The 16,585-nt window shown below is 38.2% G+C and overlaps 1 protein-coding gene across 3 annotated transcripts in view; it reads left to right on the plus strand.

Moving 5' to 3' along the window:
* Nucleotides 1–11,413: 11,413 nt before the first annotated feature.
* The window catches only part of Slc25a14 (solute carrier family 25 member 14), a 33,640-nt gene continuing 28,468 nt past the window's right edge, over nucleotides 11,414–16,585 (plus strand). For 2 of the 3 annotated variants that reach the window (XM_077106805.1, XM_077106806.1), the window contains exons 1-2: nucleotides 11,483–11,545; nucleotides 11,676–11,922. In XM_077106805.1, coding sequence (XP_076962920.1) covers nucleotides 11,848–11,922 — 75 coding nt within the window. In that variant the 5' untranslated portion in view covers nucleotides 11,483–11,545; nucleotides 11,676–11,847. Of the gene's footprint in view, nucleotides 11,546–11,675; nucleotides 11,923–16,585 lie in introns of all 3 variants that reach the window. The other variant, XM_077106804.1, reaches the window with a different exon arrangement.

The following is a 16,585-nucleotide window of genomic DNA, read 5'->3' on the forward strand; positions in this document are numbered from 1 at the left end:
TAATATAAAATGTTAGGGCTGGTATCTGGGTGGTGGAAGTGTTGTTTACATCATTATTTTTGTTTTCTTTTATACTTTTATCATTTGTGTTTTAATTATTTTTTGTATTTCCTTTCCCTAGAGTTTAATAACTTTTATAATCATAATTTCATAACTTTTAAATCAGGGAAAGTATTATTTGTTATGAAAACAAAAGCAGCAAATCTATTTCCGATGTTGGAGGAAGATAAATTAGAGGTAGTGTGTCACTGACTTTAGCACACTAGGCACCCCTGCAGGAGCATGGACAGGAAGATGCACTGCACAAGAATTATAGTATTAGTTCATGTATGCAAATGGTGAGGACTAGAAGGATGATCTTTTTTATTTATTTGTTCTAATCAGTTATACGTGACAGCAGAATGCTCTTTGATTCATTGTACACAAATGGGGCACAATTTTTCACTTCTCTGATTGTAGAAGGAAGATCTTGAGACTGTCCAAGTAGTAGTCTTTAGATGTTTGGATTTCAGGTAATTTCTACCTGTCTTCCACTTTTGTATACAGTTTAAGTTTTTAATTTTTATGTTTTATTTTTTGGTTCTAAAATACCCAGGGGCACTTAACCACTGAGCCACATCCCCAGCCCCCATTTTAAATTTTTTTTATTTTGAGACAGGGTCTTACTAAGTTGATTAGGGCCTTACTTAGTTGCTGAGGGTTGCCTTGAACTTGTGATCCTCCTGCCTCAGCCTTCTGAGTCACTGGGATTACAGCCATGAACCATCCAGCAGTTTAAGTTTTTTTAATGACTGCGTACTTTTTTAGATCATAAAAAACATTAAAGCCAGATTGGGGTTGTGGCTCAGTGGTAGAGTGCATGCCTAGCACGTGTCAGGCCCTGGATTTGATCCTCAGCACCATATAAAAATAAATAAAATAAAAGTATTGTGTCCAACTGCAACTAAAAAATAAATATTAAAAAAATTAAAGCCAGTGTAATTTTAAAAATAGATATAGTCTTCATCACAGAAGTTAATAGACCCACTAAGTTAATGTGATATTGGTAAAACCACATCTTGAATCCTCACTCTCCAACCTGGAAGAAGCAAGTGGCTCTGTTGTGACCTAAGTATGGAGAGGAACACTTCGCAGGTAACTAGATCAGTGGTAGAGTGCTTGCATAGCATGCACGAAGCCCTGGGTTTCACTCTAGCACTGCAAAAACCAAATAAACAAAACCGTATACACACACAAAGTCCTTAGTGCTACAGCTGCAAGGAAACAAATTCTGCAACAATCTGAGTGAGTGTGGAAGAAAATTCTTTCCCAGTCAAGTCTCAAGATAAAAACATAGTCTGGCACTGAATGCAGTGATTCACATCTGTAATTTCAGTTATTCAGGAGGCTGGGGCAGAAGGATCACAAGTTTGAGGCCAGCCTCAGCAACTTAGTGAAACCTTGTCTCAAAATAAAATAAAAAGGACTGGGAATGGGTTCAATCCCCAGTAACCCCTCCTCCCACCACACACACACAAAAGAAAACAGCAACAACAACAAAACATAGTCTGACTGACATCCTGATTTGCAGCCTCATGAGACCACAAGCAGTTAAGTCATGCCTGAACCCCTGATCTAAAGAAATGGTGAGACTGTAAATGGGTATTGTTTTAAGCTGTTGAATTTGTGGCAATTTTGTTATGCAGCAATAGAAAATTAATACATACTTCTACCAGCTCTGTGTGAGAATTTGAGATGCTTCATATCCTTACCAACCTCTGATATTGTCAGTCCTCTTAACATTGGCCATGGTGGTCATTGTATATTATGGTTTTAATTTAATTTTTTGATGACTAACAATGTTGAGCCATTTTTTGTATCCTTTTTTAAATTTGGTTTTTAATTTTGAGGCAGGATTGAGACTGGCTTGGAACTTGTGATCCTCCTGACTCAGCCTTCAGGGTTGTAGGGATTACAGGGTTGTGCCACCATATCTGGCTTCCTTTTTCATATCCTAATTAGTCATTTGGATGTACTCACCTATGAAGTGCCTTTCAAGTATTTGTATTTATTTATTTGTTTTTGTTAGTTCACTGCAGTTATACTTAATAGTGGTGTTCCTTTTTTTTTTTTTTTGGCACTGGGGATTGAACTCAGGGGCACTCAACCACTGAGCCACATCCCCAGCCCTATTTTGTATTTCACTTAGAGACAGGGTCTCACTGAGTTGCTTAGCACCTCACTGTTGCTGAGGATGGTTTTGAACTCGTGCTCCTTCTGCCTCAGCCTCCCAAGCCGTGGAGATTACAGGCATGTGCCACTGCACGCGGCTAGTGGTGTTCATTTTTACATAAATGTCCATGTGTGTAATATAACTAGCTCCACTTCAGTTCCCAGTACTTCTTTCCCTCACCTCCTCCCTCACCCCATTCCCTTTATTCTACTCTACTGTGGTCTGCCTTCTATTTATTTATTTTTTAAAATTTATGATTCATAGATATACATAAAGGTGAAATTCCCTGTGGAATATTCATATATGTACTTAGCAAAATTTGGTCAATTTAATTCTGCAGTTACTCCCTTTTCCCATCCCTCCTCTTCTATGCTCTTTGTTCACTCCACTGATCTCCCTTCTATTTTAATGGGATTCTCCCTCCTCCCTTTCCCCCTGATTTTGGTCTAGCTTTCACATATGAGAGAAAATACTCAGCACTTGCCTTTCTGATTCTGGTTTATTTCACTTAGTATGATATTCTCCAGTTCTATCCTTTTATCAGCAAATGCCATCTATAATTTTATTCTTCTTTATGGCCAAGTAAAATTTTATTGTGTATATATACCACTTTTTCTTTATCCAATCATCTGTTGACAGGCATCTGACCTGGTTCCATAACTTGGATATTGAGAATTGCACTGCTATAAACAATGATGTGCCTGTATCACTATAATATGCAGATTTTAGTTCTTTTTTTTTTTTTTAGAGAGAGAGAGAGAGAGAGAGAGAGAGAGAGAGAATTTTTTAATATTTATCTTTTAGTTTTCGGTGGACACAACATCTTTACTTTATTTTTATGTGGTGCTGAGGATCGAACCCAACGCCCTGCACGTGCCAGGCGAGCGCGCTACCGCTTAAGCCACATCCTCAGCCCCGGATTTTGGTTCTTTAGGATAAATACCCAGGAATGTGATAGCTGGGTCATAGGTGGTTCCCTACCTAGTCTTCTAAAGAATACCCATATTGCTTTCCAAAGTTTTACTAATTTGCAGTCCTACCAACAAGGTATGAGTGTGCCTTTTCCCCCACATCCTAACCAGCATTTGTTATTATTTATATTCTTAATGATCTGAATGAGATGAAATCTCAATGTAGTTTGAATTTGTATTTCCTTGATTGCTGGGGTTATTGAACATTTGTTTTTCATACATTTGTTGGTCATCTATCTTTCTTCTTTTCAGAGGTGTTTGTTTAGTCTTTTTTTTTTTGCCCATTTATTGATTGGGTTACTTATTTATTTTTGTTAAGTCTTTTGAGGTTTTTTTTTTTGTATTCTGGATATTAATCCTATGTTGGTGGGGTACCTGGCAAAGATTTTCTCCCATTCTGTAGGCTCTCTTCACATTCTTGTTTTCTTTGCTGTGCAGAGGCTTTTTAATTTAATGCCATCTCATTTATTGATTCTTGCTTTTAGTTTTTGTGGTTTAGGGATCTGTACCAATATGTTGGAGTGTTGATGCAGTGTTTCCTTCTATTGCATTGTTTGTGGTCTAATTCCTAGGTTTTTGATCTATTTTGAGTTGATTATTCTACAGAGTAACAGGAATCTAGTTTCATTCTTCTCCATGGGGATGTAGTTTTCCCAGTACCATTAGTTTAAAAAGCTATCTTTTCTGGGGCTGGTGTTGAAGCTCAGTGGTAGAGCACTTGCTTCACATGTATGAGGCACTGGTGTTCTATCCCCAGCACCACATAAAAATAAATAAATAAAATAAAAATATTGTGTTCATCTACAACTAAAAAGATTTAAAAAAAACAACAACATGTTTTTGGCACCTTTGTCAAGTATCAGATAACTGTATTTATGTAGATTTGTTTGTGTTTTCTATTCTATTCCATTGGTCTTTTTATATATATATATATATATATATATATATATATATATATATATATATACTGATATATATATATCAATAATATATAATATATAATATATCAATGGAATATATAATATATATATATATATATATACACATATATACACACTAGTATCATTTGTTTTTATTACTATTGCTCTGTATATAATTTGGTATCAGATATTGTAATGGCTTGAAAATTGCTCTTCTTGCTCAGGATTACTTTGGTTATTATGGGTCTTTTACTCTTTCGTATGAATTTCAAGGCTGTTTTTCTATTTCTGTGAAGAATGACATTGGTATTTTGATGGGATTTCATTGAATCTGTATAACACTTTTGGTAGTATGTCCATTTTGACACTATTAATCCTGCTGTTCAAGAACATGGGAGGTTTTTCATCTTCTAAGGTCCTCAATTTCTTTCTCTAGTGTTCTATGCTTTTCATTTAGATGTCTTTCACCTCCTTGGATAGATTATCCCAAGTGTTTTAAAAGGATATTTTGAATGGGATAATTTTCCTGATTTCTCTCAGGAGACTCATTATTGGATTATAGTAAAGCTATTGAATTTTGTGTATTAATGTTGAATCAATTTTGTGTATTAATCTTGTATCCTGCAACTTTGCTGAATTTATCAGTTCCACAGGTCTTTTGGCGGAGTTGTTTTTTTTTTTTTTTTTTTTGGCCGGGAGCAGTGGGAGGGGGACATCTACCAAATTACCAGCAAACAGGAATAATTTGACTTCTTCTTTCCTATTTGTAGCCTTTAATTTCTTTCTTTTGCCTGATTGCTCTGGATGGAGTTTCAAGAACTATGTTGAATAAGAGTGGTAAGACCCCTTATCTTGCTCCTGATTTTAGAGGAAATGCTTTCAGTTTTTCTTTGTTTAATATGATGTTGGCCTTGGGATGTTGCAGAGAACCTTTTTAATGTTGAGGTAAATTCCTTCTATCCTCTGAAAACCAGTGTGGACTTTGTCACATATATTTTGGAGTGTGAGGGATGTAGTGGTCTAAGGTAGAGGTATTATAGTCTGGATTTTGTGGCTGGTGAAGGTGTACAAGGCTGCTGCCCCTTTGGAATGTACAGGTTGCAGGTTGGTGAACCTGTTTCTGGGCCCATGGAGTGGCTGGTGACTGTAGGATGCTCCTTTGTAAGCCCCTCTGTGCCGTGTAATGCCCTTGTGTATGCACGAGGTTCTCTGCAGGCTACTTGGGGTTATCCTCAGGAGTTGCCTTCTAGTGGTGCTGGGGCCGAGGAGCTACTTTCCTGGTTGCTATGGTTTTCTCACCAGTCCATGCTTGTGGGGCTTGTTTCTCATCCAAGAGAACCAAGTCTGTGTTCTTGGAGGGTGCTGCATAGGCTGGCTGTAGGATGTTGAGCACCTGTTGCCTTCTCAGGGGCTTCTTCACAATGGCATAGAGTTTGGTGGATAACTGTAACTGTGCCATCTGTGAATGCAGGCTGTCTGTAGGCAGTCTGTGGCACAGAAGCCTCCACTGTGGCTGATGTAAATTTTTAAGTATTTTTACTTAAAATACCTTATTTAAAATAGTTTCCCTAAAGTGCAAGGAAATAAAATCAAGAATCAATATGGATTCAAACTAAAAAGCTTCTTTTCAGCAAAGGAAACAACATGAAGAGACAGACTACAGAATGAGAGAAAATCTTTACCACTTGCACTTCAGACAGAGCACTAATCTCCAGGATATACAAAGAACTAAAAAAACTTAACACCAAAACCCCCAAATAATCCAATCAATAAATGGGTTAAGGAACTGGACACTACACAGAAGAAGAAATACAATCAATCAACAAATAAATGAAAAAAGTGTTCGATATCTCTAGCAATTAGAGAAATGCAAACCAAAAGTACTCATCTCACTCCAGTCAGAATGGCAGTTATCAAGAATACAAGCAATAAGTGTTGACAAGGATGTGGGGGAAAAGATACACTCATATATTGCTGGTGGGACTGCAAAATGGTACAACCACTCTGGAAAGCATTATGAAGATTCCTCAGAAAACTTGAAATGCAACCACTATTTGACCCAGCTATCCTATTTCCCAGTTTATACCCAAAGGACTTAAAATCAGCACAGGACAGTGTCACAGCCACATCAATGTTTATAGCAGCTCAATTCACAATAGCTAAACTATGGAACTAACCAAGATGCACTACAACACTTGAATGGAAAAAGAAAATGTGGTATATATGCACAATGGAATATTACTCAGCCTTAAAGAAGAATAAAATTATGGCATTTGCAGGGAAATAGATGGAGATGGAGAATATCATGGTAAGTGAAATAAGCCAAATTAAAAAAAACAAAGGTCAAATGTTTTCTCAGATTAGCAGATGCTGATCCATAATAGGAGGTAAGTAGGGAAGAATGAAGGAATTTTGGATTGGGCAGAGGGGAGTGAGGAGTGGACAGAGGGTGTGAGGGTGGAGAGGATGATGGAATGAGATGGACATTATTATCCTATATACATGTATGGTATATACACAATGGTATGACTCTGCACCATGTACAGCCAAAGGAATAAGAAGTTGTGAGGCTGTGGTTATGATTCAGTGGTAGAGCGCTTGCCTGGCACTGGGTTTAATCCTCAGCACCATATAAAAATAAATAAATAAAATAAAGATATTGTGTCCATCTACAACCAAAACAATATAAAGAATTTGTGCTCCATTTGTGTACAATGTGTCAGATGAATTCTACTGTCATGTAGAACTAATTAGAACAAAGTTTGAAAAAAAATTAGTTGCCTATTTTATTGTTACTAAGTTTTTAGAAGTCCTTTATATAAACAGGATGAGATTTATACAATTTGTAGATTAAAATCTCTTCTCCTGGTCTGAGGCTTGCCTTTTCATCCTCTCAATAGAGTCTTTTAATGAAAATAAAACTGTTCTCAATTTTAAATTCCCACATTTTATGTTTAGTGTCCAATTTTGGACATATAATAGGTTCCCCCCCTTGTCCCTGCAAATAGGCAATATTAGCAAAAAACTTAAAAATGCACCGTAATTTGTCTTTGGGGTGGATCAGAATATGCTACTCTAAAGTATATCACTTTGGTGTAAGAATGATTTGGAGCTGCCAGGTGTGATGGTGCATGCTTGTAATCCCAGAGGCTTGAGAGGCTGAGGCAGGAGGACAGAAGTTCAAAGCCAGTCTCAGCAACTTTGTGAGAGCCTAAGAAACTTAGTGAGACCCTGCCTCAAAATAAAACATAAAAAGGGCTGGGGATGTGGCTCAGTGGTTAAGTGCCCCTGAGTTCAAACCCGATATCAAGCAACAACAATGACAACAAAACATAATTATTATTTGTAGCTAAAGGCAATTGAGAATGAACAGGTGCAGAAAGAATTCCTTGCTCTCCCCTGTTTAAATGTGGGGCATGAATTTCCATTGGAGGAAGCCTTCCACCACTCATACCAAACATTCCTTACAAAAATAACTCTGTCTTCATTACTTCCCCCATGTACTTCCAGTCACATCCCCACAACTTATCCCTTAAAGCTGAAACCCTATTTTTTTCTGTTGAAAGAGCACCTAAACCTGAGTCTATCTGCTTCTTTGAGTTTCTTTGCCTTTTCATCCTCTCAATAGAGTCTTTTAATGAAAATAAAAATGAGTTTCACTTCTCTTTTGTGAACTCCCTTACACATAAATATTAATAAAAATTGTGTGACTTTTCTCCTGTTAACAGGAGAAAAAGAATTGTAAGTTTAATTCACAGCCCCCAAGTTCGGACCCTATCAGGATAAAGAAAAAGTTTTTTCTCTTTGACATCTGTGGGAGCACGATAATTAAGATGGTACAAGGTCTGGAAAGCATATTTTATAAAGGCTGGTTGAGGGGGATGTGACGTTAAGTCTATGGAAGAAAACACTACTGGTTTGGAGGATAAATGGGAGGGCTGTTAAGGAAAGGAAGAATAAAGGAAGGCAATTAGCATTTACTAAGCATACACTGAGCTCCTGACTCTGTGCTAGGAACATTAGAATAGTTAATCTTCAAGGAAACTGAAGCTCAGAAAAATTAAGCAGATTACCCAAATTACATAGTTAGAAAGTGATGGAATTTGGCTTCAAAAAGGTCTTCTGGTCATTTCCTTCCTAGCTACATATACCCAAAAGAATTGAACACTGGTACTCAATCAAATACTTATATGTGCATATTCATAGCATTATTCACATTAGCCAAAATTTGGAAATCACCCTAATGTTCATCAATGGATGAATGTTTGAAGAAATTGTGTTGTGCAAATATAGTGGAATGTTATTAAGCTTTAAAAATAGAATTAAATACTGGGGCTGGGGCTGGGCTCAGCAGTAGTACATTTGCCTGGCATGTGTGAGGCACTGGGTTTGAGTCTCAGCACCACATATAAATAAAGGTCTATCAACAACTGAAAAATAAAAAACTAACAAACTTAAAAAAAAAGAATGAAAAATTGACATTTGTTACAATTTGGATGAACTGTAAAAACACTAAGCTAATTGAAAAACCACAGAAAAAAGGTCACATGCTGTATAATACCATTTATATGAAAGTTTCAGAATAGATAAATCCAATAGAGACAGAAAACAGACTGGTGGTTGTCAAGGATTATGGAGAGAGAAGAATGGGGAGTGATCGTTTAATGGGTCTGGGGTTTGAAAACAGTAGATGATGAGGACGGTTGTGCAATATTGTCAATGTACTAAATATCGTTGAATTGTTCACATTAAAATGGTTAGTTTTGCTGGATGGTGTGGCTCCTACTGCAATTTCAGCAATTCAGAAGGCTAAGGCAGGAGTATTGCAAGTTGGAGGTCAGCCTGGGCAACTTAGTAAGACCCTGTCTCAAAATAAAAAAATAAAAAAATAAAAAGGGCTGGGGATGGAGTTCAATGGTAAAGTAACTTTGGGTCCAATCTCCAATATCACAATAGGAAAAAAAAAGCTAATTTTATATCATCCGAATTTTTTGAAAAATAAGTTGTTCTTGCTCCAAGTATACTGTTTTCTTCATTAAGACCAGCTGCTTCCCTGGGGCAGTAGAAGGAGGAAGGTACAATTTGGTTTAGTAGAAAAAAGAACTTTCATTCAGTTATACAGTAGTGTAATAAGCTGACTTGTGTTGTAAACTAACACTAGAAGTATTCCAGGACAGCATAGACAACTGTTTATAATATTGTAGAATGAGCCTCTAAGTTTCCTTTTAATGATTAGATTCCATAATTCTATCATCTTTTATAGTTTATGACTTAGAGCAGAATTCAAGCATAACATAAGAAAATATGTAATGTCAAATACTGGTCTTTGTGATAGAGCCTACAAATAATACAGGGCAATTTATAAGAGAAATGACAAACTTTGGTAAATGTGCATTTTTTAAATATTATAGCTTTATAGAATATTAAAAACAAACTATGAAAGAAACCAAACTGCAGATGCATTAAAGTGTGGCATGTGTTTATAATGTTGCTTTTGCAAATGCTGTTTTATTCACTTATTGTAGAACTTTTAAAATAAGTCATTTAAAAACAAAGCTCCTTTTAACAAAGTTTACACAGGTGGTCATGGGATTAGCTGGTGGTGGCAGTAACTGAGGAGGCTTAAAGTAGTCTTGCAGAAAGCTAAGGTAGTGATTTGCCCAGAGGGAGGGCCATAATTCTACAGGGCTTAGTCTACTGGATGTGATGGATAAGCTCAGGCCATAGCTGCACACAAGTCAGAATATAGTCCTTCCAGGTAAGGAGGACTCTAAGGTACAACCCTTCTTGTTTGGCTGAAAGGTAGTGCTCTGTGGAGATGTAAATGAAAGGGAATACACATTTTGAAATGTGTGCATGTTTCTTCTCTCCTTCAGTACTGGGGATTTATCCAGGAGACTGTTCTACCACTAAGCTACATCTCCAGCCCTTTTTATTTTTTTTCAGACAGGGTCTTGCTAAGGTTGCCAAGGCTGGCTTTGAACTTGAGATCCTCCTGCCTCAGCCTCCCAAATCACTGGGGTTACAGGCGTGTGCCGCCATGATGGTTATTTTACCTCTTATTTTATTAAATTTCCAAGTTTAACAAAGCCTGGATTCTGAAGTTGGTTCTGAGTTCAAATTTTAGTTCTACCACTTACCAAATTAACAAATCATTTTTTTTTGCCTCATTTTTTCATCTGTCAGGGAAAATAATGGTACCTATCTTATAGGGTGGTTGTGCACATAAAAAGATCTTAGCATCACCTCTGGTACATGTAAGCACTCACACACAGTATTAGCTATTATTATCATGTGCTGCTTGAAGAAATTTTTAGATGGAAAAAATTTTTTAAAAATGTGAATTAAAATGAAAAAATAATCCTCTTGGAACAAAGGAATTCCAAACATTTGCTTATTCACAAATAATCTTTTAGGTCCAGCTGCCTTGAAGCAACCCAAGTCTACCTATAACATAAACCACAATATATTATATAGTTGTTGCCTACTCTCGCGTGATTGGGAAATCCACGTGAGAGGCTCAAAAACAGGTGTGGCCTGTGGGCTAACGGACTCCCCCAGAGGGCTTTGCGGTTATACTTTTCCAGAGGCCTTAGGGACAGAAGTCTGAAGCTGTCATAGGCCTTCATTTTCTGGCAGATCTTGAGGTGCGGATTAACTGGGACTCCCCCATTAGCATTTCTCCTCTTCGGATTCTTTTCCTTTAACTGTCTGTGGCCCCTCTTCAGTGTCCAAGATGGTTTTAAGTTTCTGTTTAAACCTTGAGCTTCAAGTACAGGGCCTGTGAATAATTTTTCAGTCACTAATGTCTGAAGTTCAGTGGGCACAGAGATTTATTTGCGGCCCTGATCTTTATTTTCTTTCCCAGCCCTGGTACCTCACTGAATTCCGCCCCCCTCCTGTTCCTCAATTTCCCCATTTTTGTTTTAAATCTTTTGCCATGCCTCTTTACATTCCCACCTTTTTCGTACTTTGATCAAGCAGGATGCCCCCTCTCGCGCCCCGCCCATCATTTCTCACGCCCAGTCCCTGTCGTCTGCCCCTCCCCTGTTCTTCAACCTCCTAGTAACAGCAGGGTGGGTAACGCTGTCACAGGGTGATGCTTCTGCTCCGCTGGCATGCACGTCAACTTCAGAAGCCACCGAATTCTCACGCCCTAGCTCCCTTCCCTTATATTTCCTGAAAGTCTCACTGTCCCCTCTGGCCCTTTGTTCTCGCATCCTTCCCGACTACTGCCGCCTCTTGATCCCTACTGCTTCCGCCTCTTATTTCGCGCCTTCTTTTTTAGGCTTGGAGGGGGCGGAGTTGGAATGGCTGCGTCACCGTTGCCGAGGCAACGCCTTGGTTACTTCCGTCGGTGTCAATGCTTCCGGGTTGGCGTTGCAGTGGCGTTTCCGACTGTGGGAGCCTCGGCTTCCCAGTCGTTTGATGAGCCGGAGCAGGTGAGGGGGAGCTCCTGGACTTCCAGGCTGGGGAGCGGGGTTGGGCCGCGCCAGGCCGCGCGGGGCCGGGCTGGCCTGGTTCCCGGCCTGGGAGGGGCTTAACGGTCCTTTGGTCTCTCTCTCCCCTCAGCCGAGTCCCTTCCCTGTCTTTCACTCTTCTGGCATCGGTGGTTTTACTTCTTCGATTGAACCCTGCTTCCTCGACCCCCCTGGGAGGCCGCCTCCTTCAGGCGCCTCCCTTCTCTCCACGAATTCGCTCTGACAGCTGAGGAACTGGCAAGATCCTGCTACCCAGAGGGTGAATGGGTATCTTTCCTGGAATAATCCTAATTTTTCTAAGGGTGAAGTTTGCAACGGCGGCCGTGATTGTAAGCGGAGTAAGCAAACACCTCTCCATTATATTAGTGCTGTTGAAAGATGGTCCCCTTCAGTTTCTACCTCCTGCCACTCCTGAGGTCAAGGCATTGAAGGCATCTATTAAAATGCAGTTCAGTTACTTGATTGGGATGACAGCTTGTCAACATGAATTAATATCTTAGACTCGGTAACATCAGGGAAATTTATAGTTTTCTGTTGGTGATTCTTTGACTCTCCCCCCCCCCCCCCGCCCTTCCGCTCCTCAGGCTAGAGTGGTCGTGAACTCTTCCTTCATCTTCATTCCGTACACCATTAAGTACCTTTTGTCCCCATTTCAGAACTTTATCTCTAAGCTCACTGCCTGTAAGCATCTTTCTCTTCTTTACTTCACACCATCCTAAGACAGTCTCCCTGCCTCTGCTGTTTGTAATCCACTGTGCTTGCTGCAGCCCTAGTAGGTTTACTAAAAATATGGGTTTTTCTCAAGTCACTTTCCTGTTAAAAAAACTTAATTGTCCTCTCCACACCTTGGTTTTTAAGCCTTTAAATACAACCTGCTCCTTCCACTTGTTTCAGCCAACAAGTGAATTTTTTATTCCAGATGGAACTTTCATTTCCTTCTCAGAACAAACCATATTGATGTCTACCTCCACATACTATGTTTTTTTTTTTTCCCACATGTATATCTCTGTTCATCTTGTCCCCTCTCCCACCCTTTCCCTTATCTGCCCCTATCCGGATTCAACCTGCACTCTGTCAAGGCACAACTTAAGTTCTGTCACCTCCATAAGCTTTTTCAAATTATTTAAACCGTGTGGATTGTCTCCTTTTCCATGTTCCTCTTGCTTTTATAAGATTGTACTACATAGTGTAGCACTTAATTTTTCTCTAATCAAGTTTTTTTTCCTACCAGATTCTAAGCTCTTAAAAGGCAAGTACTCTATTTAATACAACTTTTATCCATGCCCCATTTCCTTGATTATTCAAGAAAGATACATTAAGTGGTAAATATTGCCTTGGTGTTAGAACTAATTTCTGTTTTATAAAAAATGTGATGATTATACCCTTAGCACATTATAGGTTTGAGCATTTAGTATGACTTCAAAAAATATATGTTGGCTCCCCATTGTTACCTTCTCAGTCTTAGATTCTCCATTATCTTCTTTTTCTTAAAGGAGAAACCAGGAAAGTCACCCAGAGTTTCCTGATCAGATCTTTGGAGTATCGTAGGGCTATGTAACTAGTATTCTGAGACATGTTTATTGGTACTTGTTAGGTTATCAGTTTTTACTTAGATCTTTATAATACATATATGCAGATTTAAACACAATTTTCATGGGCTTCTTTATATAATAAAATTATTTAAAGTATTATGTTTCTATTTTAATTAAGATATGACTTCTGTCTTTTTACACATATCTGGGGTTAGCCTCATCTGTCAAAATAATTTAAGAGGATTTGGGGTATATTTTACACAAGTAATTCTCTACAAGAAAAGAAAGGGAAGAAGATTTTTCGGTAGAAAATATCCGGTGATTAGGGCAGCATCATGTACAGGGTGTGTAGCATTGGCCAGGTGCAGAAGTTACCTCTCTGTTTTCCCCTGTAATTTTTTTTTTTTTGGTAGCAAGGATTCAACCTAGGGATGCTTACCCACTGAGCCTCAACCCCCCCCCCTTTTTTTTAGATGAGATTTTTTCTGATGGACCCAAATATCTTTTTGTTTATTTATTTTTATGTGGTGCTGAGGATCAAACCCAGGGCCTCACGCATGTGGAGCAAGCACCCTACCACTGAGCTACAACCTCAGCCCTCCCCAGCCCTTTTTTATTTTTTATTTTGAGACAGGGTCTTAATAAGTTGCTAAGGGCCTCTCTCAGTCGCTGAGGCCAACTTTGAATTTGTGATCCTCCTGCCTCAGTCTCCCAAGCCTCTGGGATTTTAGACATGTGCCATTGTGCCTGACTGTAATCTTTTATATATAGGCTGCATATATAGCTAAATGATGTCACACTGAGAAAACAAGTACTTAATGGGTTTATATCAAATTCTGCAAAGCTCTTCTGAGAGTTATAAAAAGTACCATGAGGTATGGTATCTGCCTTCATGATCTTACCTAGTTAAGAGAAGAAATAGCATGGGGCAACTAGAAGATAAACCCAATGCTACTCATTATTTTTATGCCTGGATTTAAGATATAAATGAAGTTTCAACAAGTATTTGTAGGATAGGTGTGACATAACATGTGTCCATATATACAGACTTATGTGAAAAGACTCAGAGGTATCAGCTGACAGTTAATGATTTCCATAGTGTGATAGGGCTCCCTAAAAAGCAACTTAAATTTTCAACTATCGTAATTAAAGTATAATATACCGAATTAAGAAAATGATCAGGAATATTTAGCTTGAGAAAGATAAGATACAGGAGAACATGATTGTTATCTTTAAATATTTGAAGGATTCCCCCAGGAAAAAAGAATACATTTGTTCAATATTGCCTCCAAAGACTCAGTGAAAATGACTTGAGAAAGAAAAACTTTTGTCTTACTATGAGGAAGTACTGTCTAAAATCAGATCTAATCAAAGATGTTACTGTATTTCTTCATAAGATAGCATGGAGTCAAAGAGATTTTACTGTCATATATGGATGGGGAGGTGCTGGTAGAGGCAGTGTAGGAACTGGCCACACTTGGATTTCATGAACCAATAAAATTTAAATCTAAGCATGGGGAGAGGCCATAAATACAGGGCAGTCAAGCTTATTTTGCCACATAAAGACACTAAACAATATCAACTACCAATTAATATTTTGTACAAGAAAGGTGATATTTTTAATGTTCCAGGAGTAAGAAGAATGTGATCTGTTTAATAATAGTCTTTGAGGTTAAATAAATTTGGCAGGAAAAAACCCCTAGATACCCTTATTTGTGAAAACTAGGGAACTCCTGGGCTAACTGGCTTAAGATTTGGTTCATTCTATGGCTCTGCTCCTACCTTATTAAAAGGATGGATAGCAGGTAGTAAAGTTCTGAGAGAGGCTTTTTCTGTTAAAAGAAATTGTAAAGATGGTTTTGGGAAGAAGCATAGCAGCTGGCTGAAACATTTAAGACTATTCTTGGGACTCTCTAAATTGGTCAATAGTGAATTTTTTCCCCACAAACTGAGACCATATATGTCATGTTTTACTATCAATTCTAATCTTAAAATGCAGGCATAGATAAAAATGTTGATATGGTAGTGCTTAGTATTTAAGATTTATTTCAAACTACAGCTGATATTTCAAATATCTAACCCTACTTTGCTCATTAGAATTCCTTTCAATAACTTTCCTCTAATAGGGTTATCTCCTCTAGACTCTATGTTGTAGGCTTGAAGTTTCCATAATTTTTGTGGACTGTAACTAAAACATTCATCTGTATGTTTGTTATCTTACCTGGAAAATTATTCTTTGCTTAGTTACAAAGAATTCCTTATGTGGAAAGAAAGCAAAACCTTATCTCCTCTAAAAAGGGACGGTGACTCAAAGGTGCTAACCCTAGATTGGCATTGGATGGGGGTGGCCAGCAACTATTATCTGTTAAAATGTAAAATTGGATACATATATAATAATGATAATAATTAGCTAATAGTTATTGAGCTAGGTGCGAGGTACTTTTCTAGGTTTTTAACACATATAATTTTCATAACAACCTTATGATATAGTTTTTGTTATTCACATTTTATAGTTTGGAAGAAGGAGGCACAGAAAGGTTGAATAATCTACTCAAAGTCACAGAAATAGTGGTGGAGTCAGGATTTTAGGTAACCTGATTTTAGAGTCTTTCTTCCTGACTGTAAACCACTTGAAGCTGCTTTTGAAATTCAGAAGTATACACACTATATAGCTCTGAAAAACGAGTATTTAAAGGAAATCTGAGAGTCACAGCTAAGAAAGATATTACTGTGAGCTAAACCAGAACTTTGCAGGTGATATCCAGAGCACTACTTCTTAGGTGTAGAAACGTTAGCATTATTTGGGAGCTTGCAAATTCTCATGGCCAGACCCAGACCACCAAACAGAAACTGTCGGGGAGAGGCCCAGTGGTCCATGTTTTAATACACTTTCTAGATGATTCTGGTACATGCTAAAATTTGAACATTACTGGTCTAGATGCCAGAGCTGGGGAAAAAAATCAAATCCAAGAGAGAGGAGCTGAGAATGGCACAAATAGAGAAGAAAGCTGAAAAGATTGAAGATGACAGGTCTGACAGGTGGGATGGAGAAAGAGGGGGGCTGGGAAAAGAATATATTATTAAAGAATTAGAGTATAAAAGAACAGAGTTTGTACGAATGTTTTAAAAGGCCAGGGGGGAGGGAAAGAGTAGGCCCACTAGAAGGATATATGTTCAATGTCAGAAGAGAGAGAGAGAGATGTATTGCTGTCATTCCTCTGGGAGCCAGAAGGAAGATGAAGAGGCTTAGCTCAGCCTGGTCCTAGTCAGGGAAGCTAGTTGTATGTAGCTAGAAGTATCTCTTGGACAAACTCAGACCCTAAAGTTTAATGGAGAGATGAAAGGACTGAGAACATGAGAGGGTAGTGAGCCCGTGCTTTGTACCTGAATCAAGCTAACTAAATACCATGAACTGCTTTTATGAGATGCCTCAGCCTATATAATTTGAATTCTAGTTTCCTTCACTTCT

This window comes from Callospermophilus lateralis, chromosome X (assembly GCF_048772815.1).
Source record: "Callospermophilus lateralis isolate mCalLat2 chromosome X, mCalLat2.hap1, whole genome shotgun sequence".
NCBI classification, from domain to species: domain Eukaryota; kingdom Metazoa; phylum Chordata; class Mammalia; order Rodentia; family Sciuridae; genus Callospermophilus; species Callospermophilus lateralis.